General features: G+C 42.3%; 1 protein-coding gene across 5 annotated transcripts in view; it reads left to right on the top strand.

The window, feature by feature from the left end:
- The window catches only part of TBC1D4 (TBC1 domain family member 4), a 2,350,609-nt gene that overhangs the window by 2,257,841 nt on the left and 71,534 nt on the right, over positions 1-21,234 (top strand). For all 5 annotated transcript variants that reach the window (XM_044085628.1, XM_044085627.1, XM_044085626.1 and 2 more), the window contains one exon: positions 5,206-5,375. In XM_044085628.1, the coding sequence (XP_043941563.1) occupies positions 5,206-5,375 (170 nt within the window). The remainder of the gene's footprint in view (positions 1-5,205; positions 5,376-21,234) is intronic.

The following is a 21,234-nucleotide window of genomic DNA, read 5'->3' as shown; positions in this document are numbered from 1 at the left end:
TTTCTTCTAACTTCCTTTATCGTACCTGGTCCAGCTATCCTGAGTTTGTTGGGACTCTCTTCGGTGGTGGCTTCAGTCCTCAGACCTTTCTCAGGGCCACCCATTTGTTCTTCTTTCCCCCTCAATCACAGTGACCACAGATGCCTCCCTGCTCGGGTGGGTGTGGCATTGCATGGGCCGGATGGTCCAAGGCATGACCAATCTGCATATCAGTATCCTGGAGATGAAGGTGGTGCTTTTGGTGTTGCAAACCCTTCAGGCCTTTCTTCCTACCTGGGACTATTGCCATCCAGATGGACAACATCTCAGTTGTCTGGTACATCAACAAACAGGGGGGGACCAGATCTTATCCCCTTTGTCACGAGGCCATGAGATTGTGGAAGTGGGTGATCTCTTCAAACCGGTTCCTGGTGGCAACACACATTCCGGGGAAGTCCAGCATCCTAGTGGACAGGCTCAGCAGAACCATTCTGAGGCCTTACAAGTGGTTTGTAAATCCTTCAGTAGTGGGACATGATCTTCCAAAAATGAGGTCATCCTTGATGCGATCTCTTTGCCTCTCCTTCCACTGCGAAGTGCAGTGAGTATTTCACTCTGATCCCTCCCATCTGAGTCACCCATAGACACACTGCTCCATACTTGGCTCTCCAGTCTACTTTATGCTTATCCTCCTCTTCCTCCCATCCCCAAGTTTATTCAGAAAGCACAATGGTTGAAGAGCAGAGTCATCCTCTTTGCCTCATTCTGGCCTCATCAAGTTTGGTTTCTCACTCTACGGTCTCATCTAGTGTGTCCTCTCTGGACTCTGGATCCAGTTCTGGATGGTCTCACACGTCAGCCTGACTGCTTGGCTGCTTCAGTTTCCCTGATGGCCAGGACTCCTGGGCTCTCTTTGCCTGCCAAAAAGATCTTGGTTGCAGCTCATAAGACTTCTACCAGGAAGATCTATTCCAGCAAGTGGAAACATTTCTCTGTCTGGGCTTCTCAGCATAACCCAGATCCATTTACAGCTCCAGTCCCTGCCATTTTGGACCTTCTAGCTTATATTTTTCACAGTGGTGCTAGTTTTTCTACAATTAAAATTCAATTGGCAGCAGTTTCTAATTTCCATGTGGATGAGAATTCAGCCTCATTGGCTTCTTCTAAGGTTTGCAAGGCCTTTTTGAAGGGTACTTTTCTTCTTCGACCTCCTATCTTGGACCTCATGCCTCCTTGGGATCTAACTCTAGTATTACAGGCCCTGGTTGATCTGCCATTCGAACCAGTTGCCACTGTCAAGTTACAAGTCTTATCGTGGTAGGTGGCCTTTTTGGTGGCTATTACCTCAGCCAATAAGGTCTCTGAGCTGCAGGAGTTATCTGTCAAGCCCCTTTATCTGCTCTTCCATAAGGACAGAGTGGCTCTTCGTACTAACCTAGCTTTCTTGCCAAAGGTGGCCTCTGAAGCTAATATTAACCAGGTGATTCATTTGTCAGTTTTGTTCCAAATTACCAGAACAAAGGGGAGTACAAATTACATTTACTTGATGTTCATAGGCAGCTGCGATTTTAATTGCGTAGAACCCAAAGTTTTGGACAGTTGGGGCAACTTTTTGTGTCTTTTTCTAAGCCACTTCTTGGAAAGCCTATTTCTTTCGTCACTCTTACTCATTGGATGTCCAGCTGTATTTCTACAGCTTATCATTCCAAAGGTTTGTGTCTGCCAGGTCCTGTCTGGGCACATTCTACCAAATCAGTATCTACTTCTGCGGCCTTTTGGTCCAGGGCTCCTGTTGATGATATCTGCTCAGCTATTACCTGGTCCTCTTCGTATACTTTAATCTCCCATTACAAATTGGTTATTCTCTCCAGGAGCAGGGCTTCTTTTGGCTTAGCTCTGCTCCGGAGCATCCTTCCATGGTGGCCTCCCATTGTTGTTGTAGCTAGGGACTCTGGTCCGTAGGTTGGAGACCAAATGAAAAACAGCAACTTCAGATAAAGAAGTTATGTACTTACCATAATATTCCAAGTTGTTGCTTTTCATTTGTCTTCAGTCATCCACCCCCCCCCCCCGCCCTTTTGGTTGTGTAGTGGACTGGACAGATGTAGAGGAAGGCTTCATCTTGAGCTGAGTCTGTGCGCGTCAATGCCTTTTTTTTGGGGGGTGGGGGATTAAGTTTTTTTCTGCTGTGAGGGGTTGGTGCTGATCTGCAGCAAACTCAATCTGAGGGGAGGAGGGAAATCAGGACATTATGGGTAAGGGAGGAACTTGGATTTCGGCTCCAATGCTGGATTATATGGCCAAGTCGGATCCGTGCCGGATCCGAGTCCCATAGATTGAAGACAAATGAAAAGCTACAATTCAGAATAGAACATTATGGTAAATATATAACTTCTTTTTTGAGGACACTGGATGGCCAGCCTGTTTCCAGGAGTGATGTGAGACTGCAGCATAAGTGGCTGCTGAGAAGGGTAGTAACTGTCAACGTAGTAGTATGTTGTAAAACACTGTACTCATCTGTACTGTTTAACTGTTTTATTTATTTATTTACTTTTTACAGCTCACCATTATCATCAGGCTCCCCACTGCAACTCCACATTGCACCTTTACTCTGTCTTCAGTTTCCACACTATCTAGTTTATACACCAATGTCTGTCTTATTAGGTTTATTTCTCCCTCAACAATTTAGAAGGCAAGAAAGTGACCTTATTGGGTTGTCCCTCACATTAAGATGGAGTGGTGAACTGGCTACTGATGAGGTGTGTCACATCCTGGCTCAGGTTACTGGATTTTGTTATGCCCAGATTATTTTCTGTGACTGTGCATGCAGTACCTCTACTGTATCAGCATGAACACTTCTGTGTGCACAGCACAATGCCTGTAATAGATGTGAGGTACTATGCTTTGTTTCCCCCTGGTTTCCATTAGAGAGCAATATGATTGACATCTCTCATCTGTTTTCCTTAAATCAGTCATTCAAGCTTACTCCTCCCGGGTCTACTTTATGCACTTGAAAGCTGAAAAACCTGAATCCAAATAGCGTGATACGTAAAGAGCGAACTGCGAATACGTCGAACGAACGAAACCGCGAAAGTGGAAATATCGAATTTTCATAGTTGGCCCATCTGCGGTATAGCTCTGTATGGTAAGTGTGTGATAGTTACGGACCTTAGGGTTAGGGAGGGGTTAAGGTAATCGCATAGGTAGGTAGTGTATGTAAAGTTTTGTGTAGGTAATGTATGTAAGGTTTAGTGTGGGGTTTTGTTAAGTGTGTGTGTGTGTGTGTGTGTAATATTTAGTTTGTTTGGGTATAGCTCTGTAGGGGAAGTGTGCGGTAGTTATGGACCCTAGGGTTAGGAAAGGGTTAAGGATAGTGCATAGATAGTTGTGTATGTGGGGTTTAGTGTAGGGTTAGCAGTAGGGTTTTGGTGCTTTAATTTAGGGTTAGAAGTAGGGTTTTGGTTAGTGTATGTATGTGTTTTTTTTTATTGTGTTTGGGTAGGTAGTGTGTTGCGGGTGGTGGGTTGGCTGACTATGATGGTTCAAGGTTTTAAATTTCATGCTTTAGTGTGTTCGACGTATTCGCGGTTCGCTCTTTATGTGTCACGCTATTTGGATTCGGGTTTTTCGTGTTTCAAGTTCATAAAGTAGACCCCTCCTCCCAGCTAGCTGTTAGGTCACTTAGCAATCCTTAGTCACTGGCAGCAATGGCAGAAAGTCTTCCTTCATCCCACTGATCTTGTTCTGTTTATTTATAAAGCAGACTATTTTTGTTTTGGTTGCAGTTTCTGACTTTCAGTTATTTTGCTTTTATTTACGAAAGGGTGCTGAAAAGTTCTAAGCCCAACCAAGAAGGGAATGCCATGGAGCCAAGAAACTTAGAAGTTATTCAACTTTAGTTCAACACAGCTGCCACACTGTGTCTAAAGTTTTTGTAACCCTGCCAAAAAAGTCTGAAGTCTGGTCAGTGAAATACTGCTTCACTGCTGCAGTCACCTCCGAATCACTCGAGAATTGCAGTCCTTTGAAACTCTTTTTAAGGTTTGCAAACAGGAAATAGTCAGATGGAGCAAGATCTGGTGAGTAGGGTGGATGGTCTATTCACTCAAACCACAGCTTCATCAAAACATCAATTGTTTTGCCATTCTTGTGAACAGGTGGATTGTCTTGCCAAAACAGAACTCCTTTCTGCAGCTTCCCTCTCTTTTTTTCTTTTAATGCCTCCTTTCATCAGCACAGCAAGTTACAGTAGTATTCTGCATTAACTGTTTGGCCCCTTAGAAGATAGTCAGGCATTACAACACCTTCCTGATCCCAAAACACTATGGCTATGATCTTTCCTGCTGACTTTTGGGTCTTGAACTTCTTTGGCCTTGGTGAACCTCAGTGCTGCCATTGCATGGACTGTTGTTTTGTCTTAGGATCATAGTGGTGTAACCATGTTTCATCAACAGTAGCTAGTCATTCCAGAAGGTTGGCACCAGCTTGATGAAAATGCCACAAAAAATTAACTTGGAGGTGTCCACTCAACGTCTTTTCTCATTGGCATTCAAACATTTGGGCACCCACATGACTGACAGCTTCTGCATACCTAGCTGCTCATGATTTATAAACTCAACATGTTCCCTGGATATCTGTAGTGTCTCAGCAGTTGTTTTAGGTCATGGATATGGTCAGCAGTTTCAGGAGGTGACACTGTTTGAGGCCTCCCAGACCTTGCTGCATCTTTGGTCTCAAAATCTCCATGCTGAAAGTCTGCACACCACTTCTTCACAGTTGAGTAAGAAGGGCACTTGCCACTCAATGTTTGCATTGTACATTTACAGATTTCCTTTGGAGTTTTCTTCTGCAGGAAGAGGAGCTTCATGATGGCTCGGAGTTCCATACTTGAAAATTCCACACTTTTCGTTGACATGGCTCAATTGGTGCTCTGAAACAATGTCAAAACATAGCATTACTATTATGCAAATTGGCACTCCACAACATGAAATAATCCTCTTTTCAGCTACAGAGGCAAAATAATGCTCAGAATTTAGAAAGTTGGTTGGGCCTAGAACTTTTCAGCACCCCCTGGTACTGAACTGTCAGATTATATCTCTGAACATGAAGATCTTTTACCATACTTTTGCTCTGGATTTAAACAGAAAATGCTCCTGTTCCTTGATATAAGTGTAGAAGAGTAAGTTGTGGTATGGCTTTAATTTCTGTGTGTTTGTTTATTTTCAGATATAATCTTCCTTCAAGGGACTGAAGTAATATTTAAAGTGGCACTGAGCCTGCTTAGTAACCATGAAGTGCTTATAATGGAATGTGATAGCTTTGAGACAATTGTGGATTTCTTAAAAAACACAATACCAGACATGACAAAGTCACAGATGGAAAAGATTATTACACAGGTATAGTAAGACGTTACATTTTGGTTTGTTTTCATACATTTGCACTTTTGCTTATTTCCACAGCAGTAGTCTTATTTGAAATATTTTTGATTAGGAGAGCCTTCGGTTTGATGTGGAACATACTGTTTAATCTTCTACCAATAAATTCCATTTAATCTATTGGATGAAGGACAGGGGTGTGATTTTTAACTTCCACATTCCTGCCATCAAATGTTCTGTAAATCCATAACCAGATATTTGGGGATTGAACCCACCACAGGTCCTAGGCAATATACAAAGGGAAATATGTCACAAGAGTATACAGTAAATATGCACTGTTGCCTTGAGTAGTGGGCAGTACCACCTGCAACATCCTAAATAAACTTTACAATTTACAGGTACGGATCAGAGTTATAGTGACTGGCTCTAAGTAAGACTGAGCCCAGTGTCTTCCTGTGCAGTCTTAACAAACCTAGTTGAAACTTGGACACAATTATTTTGCAAATGCGCACTTCCAGAATGGGGGGGTTATTATCTTTTCACAATCCACACTCTCCTTTCCAAGCCAAATTGCATTGGTAAGGCAGCCATGTCACACTATAAATATTTGAATGGTAGCAGTAGCTTAAGCAGTGTCACTTCAAAGGCTGGATTCCCAGATAGTTTTACCAGTGTGTTTATAAACATCCTAAACAGGATTTCCTGCATTCATTTCTGTTTTGTAAGATGCTTTATTTTTGTCACATTTATATACTTCTGTAAAAGTGGGAAAGGGGTGAGTCCCCGGAAGCTACAGGTCAGTTAAGGCATCTTCATTTTATGACCTAGTCAGAATATTCAAGCTGCAAGCTTTGCAACAGTGAACATATTCATGGATCAAGGTTTAGTTTTACTTTTAAACTGTAGTACATTTTCACTGTGGCAAATACAGAAACATGCCATGTAACATATTTCATTCATATTTTACATTTTATTAAAAAAGCAAGAACAATTCACCTTGTTTTGTCTTTTAAACAATTATTTACACACATTTTAAATTTGTTACAGATCTAATGCAGTTTTTTCACTTTTCACTTATTTCCTTTTGCAAAAACAGCAATATTTTCTTAGTTTGTTACAGTTCTCTCAAGTCTCCATTCTTCCTGGACTCCAGTTTGTTTTATTGAGAAACCCTCAAGAAACAAAACTTGGGGTAAAAGATGCATTTCATCTCACACTCATACATTTTTGAAAGACCCGCTATGGTTTTGCAGCCCTGTAGTGATAAATAACTTCCCTTTTCACGGTTTGTTGGATGCCTGTGCTGACATGGTGCTGTACTTCTGGCAAAAATCTGGCTTTATTTCATGTCATAACAATCTTTGGATATGGCTCACAAGCTTTGCATAACCATTTTATGTGATTTCTAATGCATGGCCAGTGGACTATTTAAATTAGCCTTCTTTGTTTACTTTATGCTGAGAAAGCCTGAAAGATGAATATTTGGGCTATGGCTAGAATTGTCAAAGGATAGGCCCTTGGTACTACCAGCTGTTGCATCAGTTCTTCCTCTAACTCCTCTTTGGAAGTCCACATCCTGTACCTCAGCCCCTTTTTCCAGTATATAGACTTCCTGTATTTTTGAGTATTAGGAGCCTTTCTGGGACTGAGACATGCATGCCATAGTGCACTCTTTGTAATACTCTGCAATTCTTCTTTTAGTGGAAGTCCTGTACAGTTTGCAACTGCGTCTCAGACTGAGTTTATCAGCCATTTATTTGTAAGCTCCACTGTCTTCTGACAGCTGTGGCTCCACTTCTGGCTTTTTACTATTACCTGTCTTTTTTCTAGAGTGACCACACTACCAGCCTCGTTTGGAGGTGTGGACATTAGCTGGGAGTCACACCTGCAACATTTCTCATGTGATTGCTTCCAAACATTGCTGCATCTGACCACTTGCACACAGTGCACTGTGTTATCAAAGTCTGTAAGAACAAAGTGATTACATATTCAAACATCTGCTGGGTGATCATCAAATTCTGCTACCTACTTGCTTCCTACCTCTATTTCCCAGTCCAAATGAACCACAGTCAGTAGCACCTGAAAAGATATCCTTTCCATGGCCTTAACTGGATTGGACTGCCAATGCTAGAAGTCTAAATCTCAAAATGCACTAGCTCGAAGCACTCCTTAAAATGGAGAACATCGACATCTGTGCAGTGACCGAGACCTGATTCAAGGCTCCAGAGAGCACTTCAGCACTACCAGGCTGTAATTCATAACACACCTTTCGGCCCCTAAACCTGGACCGAAGCACTAAAGGTGGTGGTGTCTCCATATTCATAAAGGATATGCACAGCTCCAGACTAGTAGCCCAACATAACGCATCAGAGATACTTCAGGTACAACTAATACTGGGTAAAACTGTAGTCCATGTTGTAGCCTGCTATAGATCCCCCACCATGTCCCAAGACTCCCACTCCACATTCCTAAATACACTGGAAAATATTAGGGTACAGCCCAATAGCCTTATACTGGGAGACTTTAACTACCCCTCCAATAAGTGGGAAAAATTACTCATGTACCAATACACTTGAACAACGTTTTCTGGAATTCATTAATTCCAACAACCTGGGCCAACTCATTCTTACCTCCACCAGGGGTAGAAACATCCTTGACCTGGTGTTTACTAAAATGGGCGACCATTGCTCTACACCAGTAATCAACTCCTCCCTGGTCAGATCTGACAACAAGCTAATCACCATGGATATCCACATCCCACCCTGACCCCCTCCTAAAGGAAACCACCATAAAAAACTTCTCCAAAGCCAATTTTGGGCTTCTATAAACAGAGGTGGCTAACTTCACGACACCCATGCAAATGGAAAATAGGTGTTTGACTGCTGAATCATACACCAATGCACTGTATGAGCACATACACAAGTGCATGGAATGGGCCATATCACACAGAACCAAGACACTCTCTTCCAAAAAAAGGAAGTCAATCTGGTGGTCCTCACCATAAACAAACTCTACAACAGAAGGAAAAAAAACTGTTGCAGAAAAGGGTGAATTCCCAAGACTGGAAAAACTACCTTGTTAGCCTCAGCAAAAAAACTGAGATCCATCAGCAAATCCTCTAAAGCCAGCTACGAAAACAAAATTGCTACAGATTCTAAAGACAACCACATGGCATTCTATAGTTATGTCAAGAATCTACATTGCAATACTCAGATATGCTCCGAGTTACAACGCAATGGCAATACATATACAGAACCAACTGATATTGCCAACTTATTGGCTTTCAGGTTCAGTGCGAACTTTACCCCCCTTTTACCCCCTAAAGGGCCTATCACAATTTCCAAGGAATGCCAAGTTCCTATTATCACAGCTACATAGCTAAAAACCACACTGTCCAAAGCCAAGACTACAGCTTCCATTGGACCTGATAATATCCCTGGCTGTGTTCTACATGAATTACAAAGTGAACTGGTACCACACCTGAGTACCCTGTTGAGTCACAGCCTCATTTCAGGCTTTGTTCCTACTGAATGGCACACTGCTATGGTCATCCCACTCCACAAAGGGGGAGTGTCTACAGACCCTGGGAACTACCGCCCCATTAGTCTGACGAGTCTGATATGTGAGGCTATGGAGCGCATCATTATGGACCTTATAAATAAGGGCATAGGGAATCTCCAAACTCTGGACCCCACGCAGTCTGGGTTTGTGAAAGGTAGATCATGCCTGCTCAACCTGATAGACTTCTTCGAGTCTGTCACCAGAGCTGTGGATGAGGGCAAGATAGTTCACACAGCCTGCGTAGATCTTGCCAAGGCCTTCGACACCAACCCTCACTCAGGAATCATAGATAGACTCACTAAACTAGGCATAAACCCCTATGTCATAAGATGGGTTGCCAACTCGCTCACTGATAGAACCCACACTGAAAGTAGCAGACTCCAAATCTGACTACTGACAAGTTACAAGTGGTGTCCCAAGTGGTCCTAGGTACTCTCCTGTTTGGCATCTACTTCTCTGAAGTTCAAGCCAACACAAAGGGATTGTGACTGACCAAGTTCGCAGAGGAATGCAAACTGGGAGCCATTATTAATTCTCCAACTGATGTAGACATTCTACAAAAAGGCCTGACTGACACCAATGACTGGTGCCAGAACCATGGCCTTAAGCTCAATGCCAAAAAGTGCATTGTCATTCCCTTTGGGTAAATTTTGGTGCCCATGAACTACCACATAGGCGGTAGTCCACCAAACACCGAAGGTGTGATAAGAGATCTGGGGACACAGGTTGACAGCAACCTCTCCTTTGATAACCACATTGCCACTGTAGTCAGAAATTCCTTCTATGTGGCACATCTCATTGCAAAAGGTTTCTCATCCAGGAAGAAAGAAGTCATAATCCCTCTCTATTCGTCCCTCATTAGACCCATTATAGTATACAACACCCCATTTGGTATGTACCTTACTAGACACCTACAACAACTGGAAAGGCCATAAAAATACCTCACTAAGTGGATCTTAGGCCTTAGACACATGCCCTGTATGGACAGACTCAAAAATATCCAGCTATACGCTGCTCTTATGGTCTACTTAGAGGCGATCTCTGCTTGACCTACAAAGCCATGTCTGTCACAGAGCTGCTAGATATGCTACACCTAAAGAAATCCCAATGCCTCCGTGCCACACACTCCAGGGACCTAAATCTCATTACCACAATAAACAGAACATGCTGGAGGGACAGGTTTCTAACCTTGAGACTTCCCATACTCTGGAGCAAACTTCCCATTCACGTCAAGCAGAGCACTTCACTGGCCCTCTTTAAGAGAAATCTTGATGAGTGGATGGGCAATAGGAAGTTCACCCCGGGGATCACTTCAGTGGCCTTGCTTGACAGGGGCACTGGGAACTAACTCTGGGAGGCATGATGCCAGGGAATCTTCTTGGGCTAGGCTTATATAGGCTCCAGGGCCGTTAGCCTACTACACACCTATGAACCCCTGAAGTCACACAGTGTTTCTAACAACTACAGGCTAAACAGCAGTTATAGCTGATGCAGTATCATTCTTATCATTAATCTCTCTGCCATATACAAGGATAGAGTGTAGGCCCATGTGATAAAATGAAACAGCTGCTGTTTTAAGACAACCTATCACTGCTGTGTTTCTACTTTTACTAGCTTTCCCCATGTGTCTTTTGTTCTCAAGCCTGTCTTTGTTGAAATTTGGGACATACATATACCCCATCTGATTACAATGGAATCATTTCACTATTTGACCTTGCTGTGTACTTGAGCCAGTCATAGGATCATAGGAGGTTACTAGGCTAATTGCCCTTGGGCCCTTACAAGCCTAGCCAAGAGTTTATCCCCAAAAAAGAAACCTCAGTCAGCACCTGTCACCCTTGTCAGTGAGGAACACAGGTGGAACCCCTGGGACAAATTTGTGGTTTCTCATCCACTCATCAAGGTTGCACTTGAAGAGAGTCAGCGAGGTGCTCTGTTTGACATGTATGGGAAGTCTATTCCAGAGATGGGGCAGCCTGTGGGACACAAGCCTATATCTCCAGCAGGTTTTGTTGATGTTGCATATTAGATTTAGGTCTTTCATGTGGTAATGCACAAGGAGTTAGACTTACGGATATGGAGCATCTGTAGTAGGGCAGGGTTCAATATTGCCGTGTAGGAGAGAGACAGATCACTTCTGAGCAATTTGTACAATACTGAGTAGAGTGATAGTGATTTGAGCCTGTCCACATAGGACAGCTGTTGGAGGCCATGCATTCTCTTTGTGAGGTATTTCTGTGGCCTTTCCAGTTGGTGCAGGTGTTTGGAGAGGTACATTGTTGGCCTAATGAGGGAGGAGTACAGAGAGGTAATAACCTCCTTTTTTCTGGATGCAGTCCCTTTACTTATGAGATGAACCAAGTAAAAAGCTTTTTGACCACTGCCGCTACATGATGGTTGAGTGTGAGATTGTTATCAACCTGAGTACCCAGGTCTCTCACCACAGGTTGTGTGCTTAGGGGGTTGCCGTTGATGTGATAATTATTAGGGGCCATGTTTTTGCTGAATGGTATGATAGTACATTTTTTTGTGTTTAACTTAAGGCCATGACTTTGGCACCAATCATTTGTTGCTGTGAGACCCTCTTGCAGTATATTAACATAATTTGGGGAGTCAATGATAGCACCCAACTAAATGTCATCCACAGACTTGGTCAGCCACAGGCCTTTTGTCTCTGCCTGGACCTCTGAGCAGTAGATGCCAAACAGTAGGGGCCCCGGCACAGAGCCCTTGGGAACACCACTAGTGACAGGTTTGCTGTCGGAGGTGGAGGCACCTATTTTGACTTTGTGGGTCCTATCAGTGAGCTAGTTGGCCACCCACCTGATGAGATAGGGGTTTACGCCAAGTTGTGTTAGCTTTTCGATGATGCCCGAGTGGGGGATTCTGTCAAAGGCCTTGGCCAAGTCAAGATAAGCTGTATGTACTGACTTTCCCTCATCCAGGGCCTTGGTGACAGTCTCAAAGAAGTCAACCAGGTTCAACAGGCAAGATATGCCCTTGATGAATCCAAACTGAGTGGGGTCAAGTGCTTGGAGATTGCCTATGTCCTTGTTTATGAGATCCATAAAAATATGCTCCATGGCTTTATAGATCAGACTTGTCAAGCTAATAGGGCAATAGTTTCCAGGGTCAGTAGTGGCACCACTTTTGTGCAAGGAGATGACAATGGCAGTTCTCCACTCTGCTGGAATGAAGCCTGTACTTAGGATATGGTTAAGTAGGGTGCTCAATGGCAAAGCTAGTTCTTGCTGGAGATGGTGCAGAATACAGCCTAGGATACTTTCAGGTCCCATGGAAGCTGTGTTCTTTGCCTTGGATAGGGCCTTTAACACTTGATCTACAGAGATGTGAGGTGCAGGACAAGTATTGGGGATGTTGAATGGGTCTTTGGGAGGATGGGGGTGACGTTTGCACTGAACCTGTCTGCTAGCAGGTTGGCTAAGTCAACAAGATCAGTCTAAGTGGTGCTATTAAGTACTAATTTGGAACATTGCTATGGAGGTTCCTGATGTAACTGAAGAAGGCTTTGTGGCTTCCCTTTGTTTCGGAGGCTTGTTTCAATTCATAATTGGCTTTGGAGTTTTTCACTAGTGATCTAATTTGCTTGTTGAGGCGGAGGAGGGAGTTTTTCCAATTTGGAATTTGTTCCTTTTTACCCTTGGACAACAGTTTCTTCCTTTTGTTGTAAAGCCTGTTGATAGAGGATGTCTACCAGACATGTCTCTGTTTCCTTGAGGAGCAGGTTGTAGTTCTGTTGGGTTGGCATACTGTTCAGCATAGTTGTCTGCCTCCTCTGAGGGGGGCAGTGGTGTGAAGCTACTGACACCCTCACTTAGGAGGTTGTAGTTAGCTTTTGAGAAGTGTTTTAGCCTGGTTATGGCTGGGGGGGGGGTGTTGGGTGGGATAGAAACTTTGAATGAGACAGATTGATGATCTGATCTCACCAGGGAAGAGCGTACTATGGGAGTGGTGCAGCAGACACCCATGTTGGCGAGAACCAAGTCCAGAATGTTATCTCCCCTTGTGGGGGATGAGACGAGCTGGTCTAGTGTGTTAGAATTGATGAAGTCAAGGAATCGGGTGAGTGCATTAGTGCAGGAATAATAAACCCAGTCTATGGTGGGATAGTTGAAGTCACCAAGGATCAGGGTGTTAGGGGTATTTGATGGAGTCAAGTAGGTCCAGGTAGGAAGAGAGGGTGTCCTGAGTCATGGAGGGGGATCTGTAGCTGGCTATAACTTGGGTGGGTGTCTTGCCAACTGTCAGTTGCACCTGGAGTAGTTCTAGTGTGTCATGCTGGCAAACCAGTCTAGAAGTGTGCTTGTCCTTAATGAAGATAGATAGTCCACCACCCTTAGTCTTCCTGACTTCACTTAATGGTCGGAATGTGTGGAATGAGGTATAGCCTGGTAAGGTAGGGGTGGTCACCGCAGCCCTGAACCAAGTTTCCATGACCACACAGACATTGGCATCTGCCAGTGCAAGGAGAGCCTCCAGTGAGTGCATTTTCAGGTTAAGGCTCCTAGCGTTAAGCAGCAGGACCTTCAGTTTGCTTTTTGGCAGATCTTTTATGTTGAAAGATTTGTCTTTGGGACATAGCCTAAAAAAGGCACAATGGGGGAGGCGAGAGCCTTGGCCAGTATCTGGAATCCCAGTTGTGACAGGTGCAGACCATTTCTGGCAAAGCATCAAGGCCTGTCAACCATGTCTTCCCAGGCAGATACTGGATCCCCTTGGAAAGAAACCAGAAATTAAGCCAATTGTTAAAGTCAATTTTTTTTTGTTGGTATTGTGGTATCATTCTTGGTGAAGGTAGGATGCTGCTTAGGGCTAGGGTCATGTCTGCCTGAGAGACATACTCTTTTCTCATTTTTCTTGTGCAACCTGCTGTGAAGATTTAGAGTCCTCCATGGGTTCCTTTATGTCTATGTCTGGTGCTGGATACCCATTCTATTGCATTTGGGCCCTGCTGGCTAGGTAGACGTTTCAATTGTCCCCATTTTCTCAGCAGTGTTACATTTCCAGTCTGCAAACTAGATTCCCCTATCCCTGTGCAAAGTACTGCCCTTATTTCTGCAATATAATCACTGACACTGTAATTTGCTTTTCTTCCATAAGTGTCTGGAGGCAGTTCAGAACATTCCAATAAACAAAATCAAACGTTATCGTAATTCAAGCAAACCACATATGACATTTTGTACACCACATGCATTGTTGTTCCTATGAGAATGGGAGTTAAAACCATACCCATTACACTTTGTGTGATGCTGATTACTTACCCTTTCAAATACCCAAATAAAACTGCCAAAATCATTCCCCTCTTTATACTGAGAAAAAAAAAATCTGTTGCTGACCTTGGCATCTAGGGTCAGTCCTCCTCTACGCATATATCTTAGGTGAAGAATCAGTATCTCCCTCTCATGATGCCACTGCTTTTCTCTTTCTTCATCTTCTGCCACCCTCTGCTCTCTTTATATTTCTCTCTTCCCTCACTTTTTATATACAAAAGCTGCTTCAGTCTCTTTGCTGTTTCGAGATATTTTAGCTCTTGCTCTAGGCATTTCAGTTGAATTTGCATTTTAAGGTCATCTGAAGGTTAAGGTGCTTGCTTCTACAACTACAGCTGCTGCCTGTCCATCTCCACTTTTAATTGCACACAAGGTTGCTATCATGTCCTCCTTGGATGTAATGCCATATGAATTTGGAACTCCTTAATCAGCTGTGATACTAGCAATTTTCTATACTCAATGAAGTCCATTTCACCTGTATAATTACTCTGACAAAAAAATCATTAACTTCTTTGCAAGATAGGCTGTACATTTACCTTGTGGCTATAATAGTATACACATTTTTTTGGTGACTAAAACTCTTTCAAAAGGAAAATGCAGTCCAGTACACAAGACCCCAACCCTGCCACCAATTAATATGTGATTGACAGAGGCTATGGATTTTAACTCCCACACCACACCATCAATATTTATGTAAAGGTGGAACCAGTCATTTGGGGCTTATAAAGACACTTAGCCTTAGGGTGTGTGGTAAATATGCACTGCTCTCGTGAGTAATAACCAACACCTGGTACACCCAAATAGGTTTTGTACTGTACATCTGCAGATCAGTGTCATAATCACTCTCTCATGCTCCCTAAGATTTTGCCCACCTCAGACTGAGCACAGTGCCTTCCAGTGAAGTCCTACCAACAGTAATTCATACTTGACCTTAAACGCACACATGCACACATGCAGATATATATTTTTCTAGAATAAGGAAGTAAATAGCAACTCCAGCACTACTAAATTCCTTCCCATATTTTAATGTACTCTGCCACCAGCCATATTGCATTGATAAACCAAGAGAACAAATCACTGTTTATCCATAAAATAAACCAAATTTTGAACATTTAAATGATAGCAATAGCTTAAGTAACATCTCTTTGAAGGATGGGTGAACATAGTTACTTTCGTCAGCAAAATGCAAAACTATTTAGCTAACAAGTAAAATATTAGCCACAGGCATTTAAAGTTACATAACAACATTATTTGCTTGAAGAAAGTAAGGTAAAATATTTCCTTTCCAAATAAATATGCAAACAGAACTGCACCCGCAGAAGAAATGTAAAATAAAACATTCAAGACTATCAGAAAATGCTTGGAAAAAATGTGTATAATATCTGAACTAGAAACTGTCTGCTTCCGGTTAAAAGGCACACTGTATCTTTACTGTCTCTGGATTTTAAGACCATAATAGAATGTCGAGAGTTCTTCACGCATGAAGGTACAACTTAAGCTCCGTCTCCAATTAAGTCCCTAGCAGGATTTCATGTGAATATTGTATTTATTCAAAATTTGGAAATGCTTTCTTGTTTCTAGTTCCTTTTTAGTTATGGCATCCTCATGCTCTGACCTACCTAGAATCGTCAAGCAGCAGATTTTGCAAGTTTACACATTTGTGGAGCAATATTTAAATTTTCTTTTAATTTGTTGTACATTTTCACAGTGGTGAATACAGTTATATTCTGTTTTACATTGATTCCAGCACTGAGATTACAGAACAGTTCCCAGAGGGAAAGAACAACAGAGCTAGACAGCTGCAGAAACCCAGTTGCTGCAGTCGCAAATGACACCTAAAACAATGACACATGGCTACATTCCCTAGCTGCATATTTCATATGGCTCAGAAAATACATGTTGATGCAAAACCTGCTGTTTTTAAGGGATCTTATCTGTGTGCTTCTATTTCAGACATAATTTGTCGCCCCTTACATTTTTTCTACATGGAACTATCCCATGATCTCCATGCTAGAATCCATTTTACACATTTTCTTTCATGTTAACTTTTAACGGAAAAGTAGGTACAGAACATTTTTATGCAATTATTTATACATACACACATTTTATACAGCTGTGATACATACATTTCACTTTTTGCGCATTTTCTTTTGAAAAAAAAAAGAAACAGATTCCTAGATGCCCTTCCATTTCAATATTGTAGTATTCCTTGCAATAGGGATTCCCTGCCAAGGGCAGCCTGACATCTAGCCAGTATGTCAAGCCTTTAGGTTGCTAAGAGTAAACTGTACATAACACGTATGCTCCCTGCATACAGCAAAGGGCACAAATGTGATGCCCAGATGTACCATCCTCAGAACTTTGCCACCAGTCTGAATGCCACCTTCGATCATCTGTCTGAAGGCTCGCTTTGTGGGTGTTCTTTGGTTCTCTCTGTGAATGTTGGTTAATGCAGGGTTGCCATATTCTTCTGTTGAGCACATTTGTCAGCCATTTCTACTTGTCTGCCTCTAGCACACCCTTTAGCCTCTAGATTTGAGGCTAAGCAATTTCTTAAAGACATCCTTAATATTAGACCTTCTAGAAAGTCTGTTCCTCCTTCATGAGACCTTCATTTTGTTTTGGAGAAATTGACTCCGGTTTCTTTTGAGCCTGCGACTTCAACTTCCTTGCAGCATTGTTGTTGGAAATCTTGTCTTTTTTTACCCTTACTTCTGCTAGACAGGTGTCTGAGCTTCAAGGCTTATGGCTGTTCCCCCTTTTTCAGTTTTCCATAAAGACAGGATGTCCCTTCGTACTAACTGCTCCTTTATTCCCAAAGTGATGAATGAGTTGTCTCTAAAACTATTTATTTGCCCACATTCCCCTTTTCTGCAGTCTGCTAGTGAGAAGGTTTTACACAGTTTAGATGTGCAGAGATGACTCAAATTTTACTTGGTTAAGGCCAAAGCTTCTTGCAAATCTAATCAGCTTTTTGTTTCCTTTCATCCTAGATCTTTGGGATTGGTGGTTTCTAAGTAAACCATTTCTTGGATATTTATTTATTTATTTATTTATTTAACATTTGTTGATTGGGAAAGTCTGTCTAGGTCAGAGCCTAGTTTCAGTGGAGGCCTGGGGAGAAATGCTCCAGGCACATCTATTTGGAATGTGGGAGAAAACTGGAGGAAACCCATGCGAATGCAGGGAGGACATGCAGACTCCGCACAGAAGACACCCCAGCCGAGAATCAAACCAGAAAACTTCTTGCTGTGAGGCAACAACGTCAATCACTGTACCACTGTGCCGCCCAATGGGATATTTAAAGCCATTTATTTTTATTATTATTTTCTTGGCAGGACCCTTCCTTCTTTAGTCAAGGCTTATTATACTAGGGCTGTGGCTTCTTTTGGTGCTTTTTTCAAGGGTTTATATACTTACTCTATTCTTGAGGCAGCTATCTGGACTTCTGAGCATACTTTTACCAAGCCCTATAAGTTGCAGATGATATCCAGAGCTAGAGCTGATTTTGCTAGGGCCATCCTTCATGGGTTCCTAGAAGGCTCTGCTGGTCCTTCCTCCTCCATCTGTTCTTCATGAACTTTTGCACTCTCCCTATTGTAAGGAAAATTACAACAGTGAAATGGAAGGACATCATACAGTTGCATAAGATCTTACCATAATGGTAGATGTCCTTGTCTTTGTTTCAATATTCACTCCCTCCTCCCCCTGGTTCTTATCCCTTCTGGATGTGCCTGGTACCTCTCTAATTCTTAGTCTGGAGTTCTACTGGGGTTGTCACTTCTGAAGATGGTATGTCTGGATGTCACCTTTATGCCCTATGCTGTACGTGGGGAGCATACGTGTGATATACGGCATACCTTTAGCAACCTAAAGGCTTTGGTATACTGGACGGATGTCGAGCCATCCTTGGCAGGAGATCCCGTTTGTAAGGAATACTGCAACAGTGAAGAGAAGAACATCTACCATTATAGTATGATGTTACACAACTGTATGTTTTTTTACAGCTGTTCTCACACAGGCCATAAGAAGAAAGTCATTGTTCTGCTTCATCACTGTACTTAATTCTCTTTTGATTGAGTGCCTCAGTTCAGGAAAGAAATGCCTAGAGATACTTTGTGTGCTCATAGTCTTGTGATGAATGTTCTGACTGTTGCATTTAAAAATGCCGCAGTAACTATCTTCAGTCTTCTCCATCCTATAACTGTAAATTAAAGATGCTGCAGGTATTGCTCAGCTAACATGATTTTGTTTTTGTTGGCATAATTTTTGTATCAGATTCTGTCTGGGCAATATTGTTTTTGTAACTTCTTTATCTATTCACTTACAAATGTAGTGCTGTAACCTGTTACTTTGTGTGTTCAGCAACAGTGTAAGTTATTGTTTTGATAAATTCCTTTGGTTCTGTTTATAACCATGTCTGTCTGCAAAAGTTAACTTCCTCAGGTATTGGTAGTGCATGTGTTGCTTTAATGAATTTGTTTATTCACTGACAAGGGTAACCATTCTCTTTTCTCTTTCCTTGCAATTCTTGGGAACTAAGTAGCTCTGTGCAAAGAAGAAAGTAGAAAAAAATGAAGTGAACTACAAGCCTTTTAACTTAACAGTGACAGAGAAAGTCTTAGAGAGAATCTTGACCAAGGGGAATGCTCTAAGCATTTTTAGAGGATAGCAACCAACATGGGCTAATGGGTGGACGAAGCTGTCTGGCCAAATCTCATTCCAGTCTGTTGACAGGGTTACAGGCAAATTTGACAGAGGAGTATCAGTAAGCACAGTCTACATGGATGTCAGCAAAATCTTGAGCAATTATTTCTAGCTTGAAAGAACAGTATGAAATTGAAAACTGCCATAAGTGACATCACTTTCACCCACCACTTGAATAAGCTATAGGTCTACTTCATTTCTCAAGGGATAATTATGTTTAAGAGTTTGCATCATGGAACTGGTAGGATAGTCCCTTGAGCAGCCCCAAGTGTATGCCACTGCACTTTCAGAAGGTCAGAGAAGCAGATTGTTGACATCTGTCACACCCTACTGGAGATAAGTCTTTCCCAAAGACTGCCTCTCTGTATGCATGTCTGATGTCCTTTCCTACTGGTAGCGAGGGCATGAATTTATGAGTGTCTTTAACTTTGGCAGATGATAATGGGCATGAAATAGGTACATTCCTGTCAGCCACCTTGGGATGGGTGGGGTTGTACTTAGGGGGTGTAGATATTGTCCATCCCCATGTTGAATAATGTAAAGTTGGTTGCAATTGGCCTGCTCACACAGAGTGCTTTGTAGCATCTATCATAGAGAATTCAACTACCACAATAAGGTCTAAGGACTCTTCTTGAGTCTGCCCACTAGATCCAGCAAGGCTGATTTTTCCTCAGCAAGGTTCACAGCTATTGCCCTCAACTTCTGGCAGTTGTTTTGAGGTCTTTTGGTATCTGTTATGTAGGAGTTTACTTTTGTAAAACCTAACCTGATGCTAGAACCGGTACTGATGCACGTTGTTACTGGTAAATTTTTGCATAGCCTGGTGCCTTAGATGGTCGTAGAATTGCAGTAGTGAAAGTATTTTTTTATTTTGCTCCAGAAGTAGTGTTTTGGTGCTTTTTCAGCTGTTTGTATTTCAGTTTTGCAGCTAGAATTCTTGTATTCTACTTATCATTTTTCCAGTACCTTTCTGTTCCCATGTTCTTTGTGTCTGCCCACCTTCCACTGAGACATTAAGCTAAAGTTTCTGAAATTCTAACCTACTTGGGATCATTGACCTGTAGCTCAGAGTCAAAGGACTAGAGCTGCAATACTGGCTTTATTTGATTATATCCCTCTGTATTTAACCTGCTTCTTGCAGCTTGAATTTTTCCGAACCATCCTGTCCTTTTTCTGTTTTGGTTTTAAAAGGCTGTGTCTCAGCCCTCTGCTGCTTATGGTAATCTGACTTCCAAGTTCCCTTCTTCTCGTCTTTCATTGCTATTGTCTGTTGTTTATGCTGTTTAAGTACTTTTCCCATGCATTGTTTTCCACAGATCTATAATACTGAGCGCCCAGTCAACCACTCACTGACCGCCCAGTCAACCACTCACTGACCACACCCTTCTAGATCACCCAGTAAAGGACCTGAAATCATGGATATGCATTTTCCCAAGTTCTCTGCAGCCATTTAGGTGGATATAGGTATAGTAAGGCAAAGTATCGGTTGTCTAATGTTCACTGACAACTATTTAATCCTCAAAGAAACAAATACAATATGCAACAGATGTATATACACAGTTTCTGGAGGCAAAACTCTTGCCTGCAAGAACTCATAATAATAATCTGGTAGAAATATGCACCTGTACCCACCACACATATTATGCACCCCACATGTAGACCTACTTATGCTGAAGCAGTTAAATGTAATCTTCCCAAACCCCATGGACATCCCAGACATTTCACCTGCAAACATTATCGTCAGCAAACCTGAACACTCAACAGAAACAAGTATCGCCGTACATAAAGCCACACCCAGTGGTGCCTCAACTACCAAGCCCATAAGGCAAGCTAGTATACTACTCAGGACTCTAGTCATAGGGATCTCCATCATATGTCATACCGATACCCCCTCACCAGGTTGAACAAGGAGAAAATAATGATCAGTTGCCTGATAGGGTCCAAGATCTGTCAAGTTATATATACACTCAAGTCATTGCACCACAGGTATCATTTAGTCATAGTCCATGTAGGTGTAAATGACGTGAGACATACCTCCGAAGACTTTATTGAACAGAGACATTATGGATATCTCAGATTGTGTGTCACAGGCTGGTATGTGCTTTGCAATGGGGAACATTCTACCTTCACCAATGATGATGCCACAATATGAAGAGAAGTTGATTGACATTAATAATTGGCTTAGTTTTTGGTGTCATTCTATGGGATACAGTATTTGTCAGTGTTGCTTTGCCAAGGATGGTCTACACCTGTCACTTCTAGGCTTTCAGATATTGATTAAAACATTGTCTTCTCCCATAGACCTTTTTTAGGCAATTCCA

Source organism: Protopterus annectens, chromosome 10.part0, assembly GCF_019279795.1.
Source record: "Protopterus annectens isolate FY-2018-M chromosome 10.part0, PAN1.0, whole genome shotgun sequence".
NCBI classification, from domain to species: Eukaryota; Metazoa; Chordata; order Ceratodontiformes; family Protopteridae; genus Protopterus; species Protopterus annectens.
This window is presented reverse-complemented; position numbering and strand designations above follow the sequence as displayed.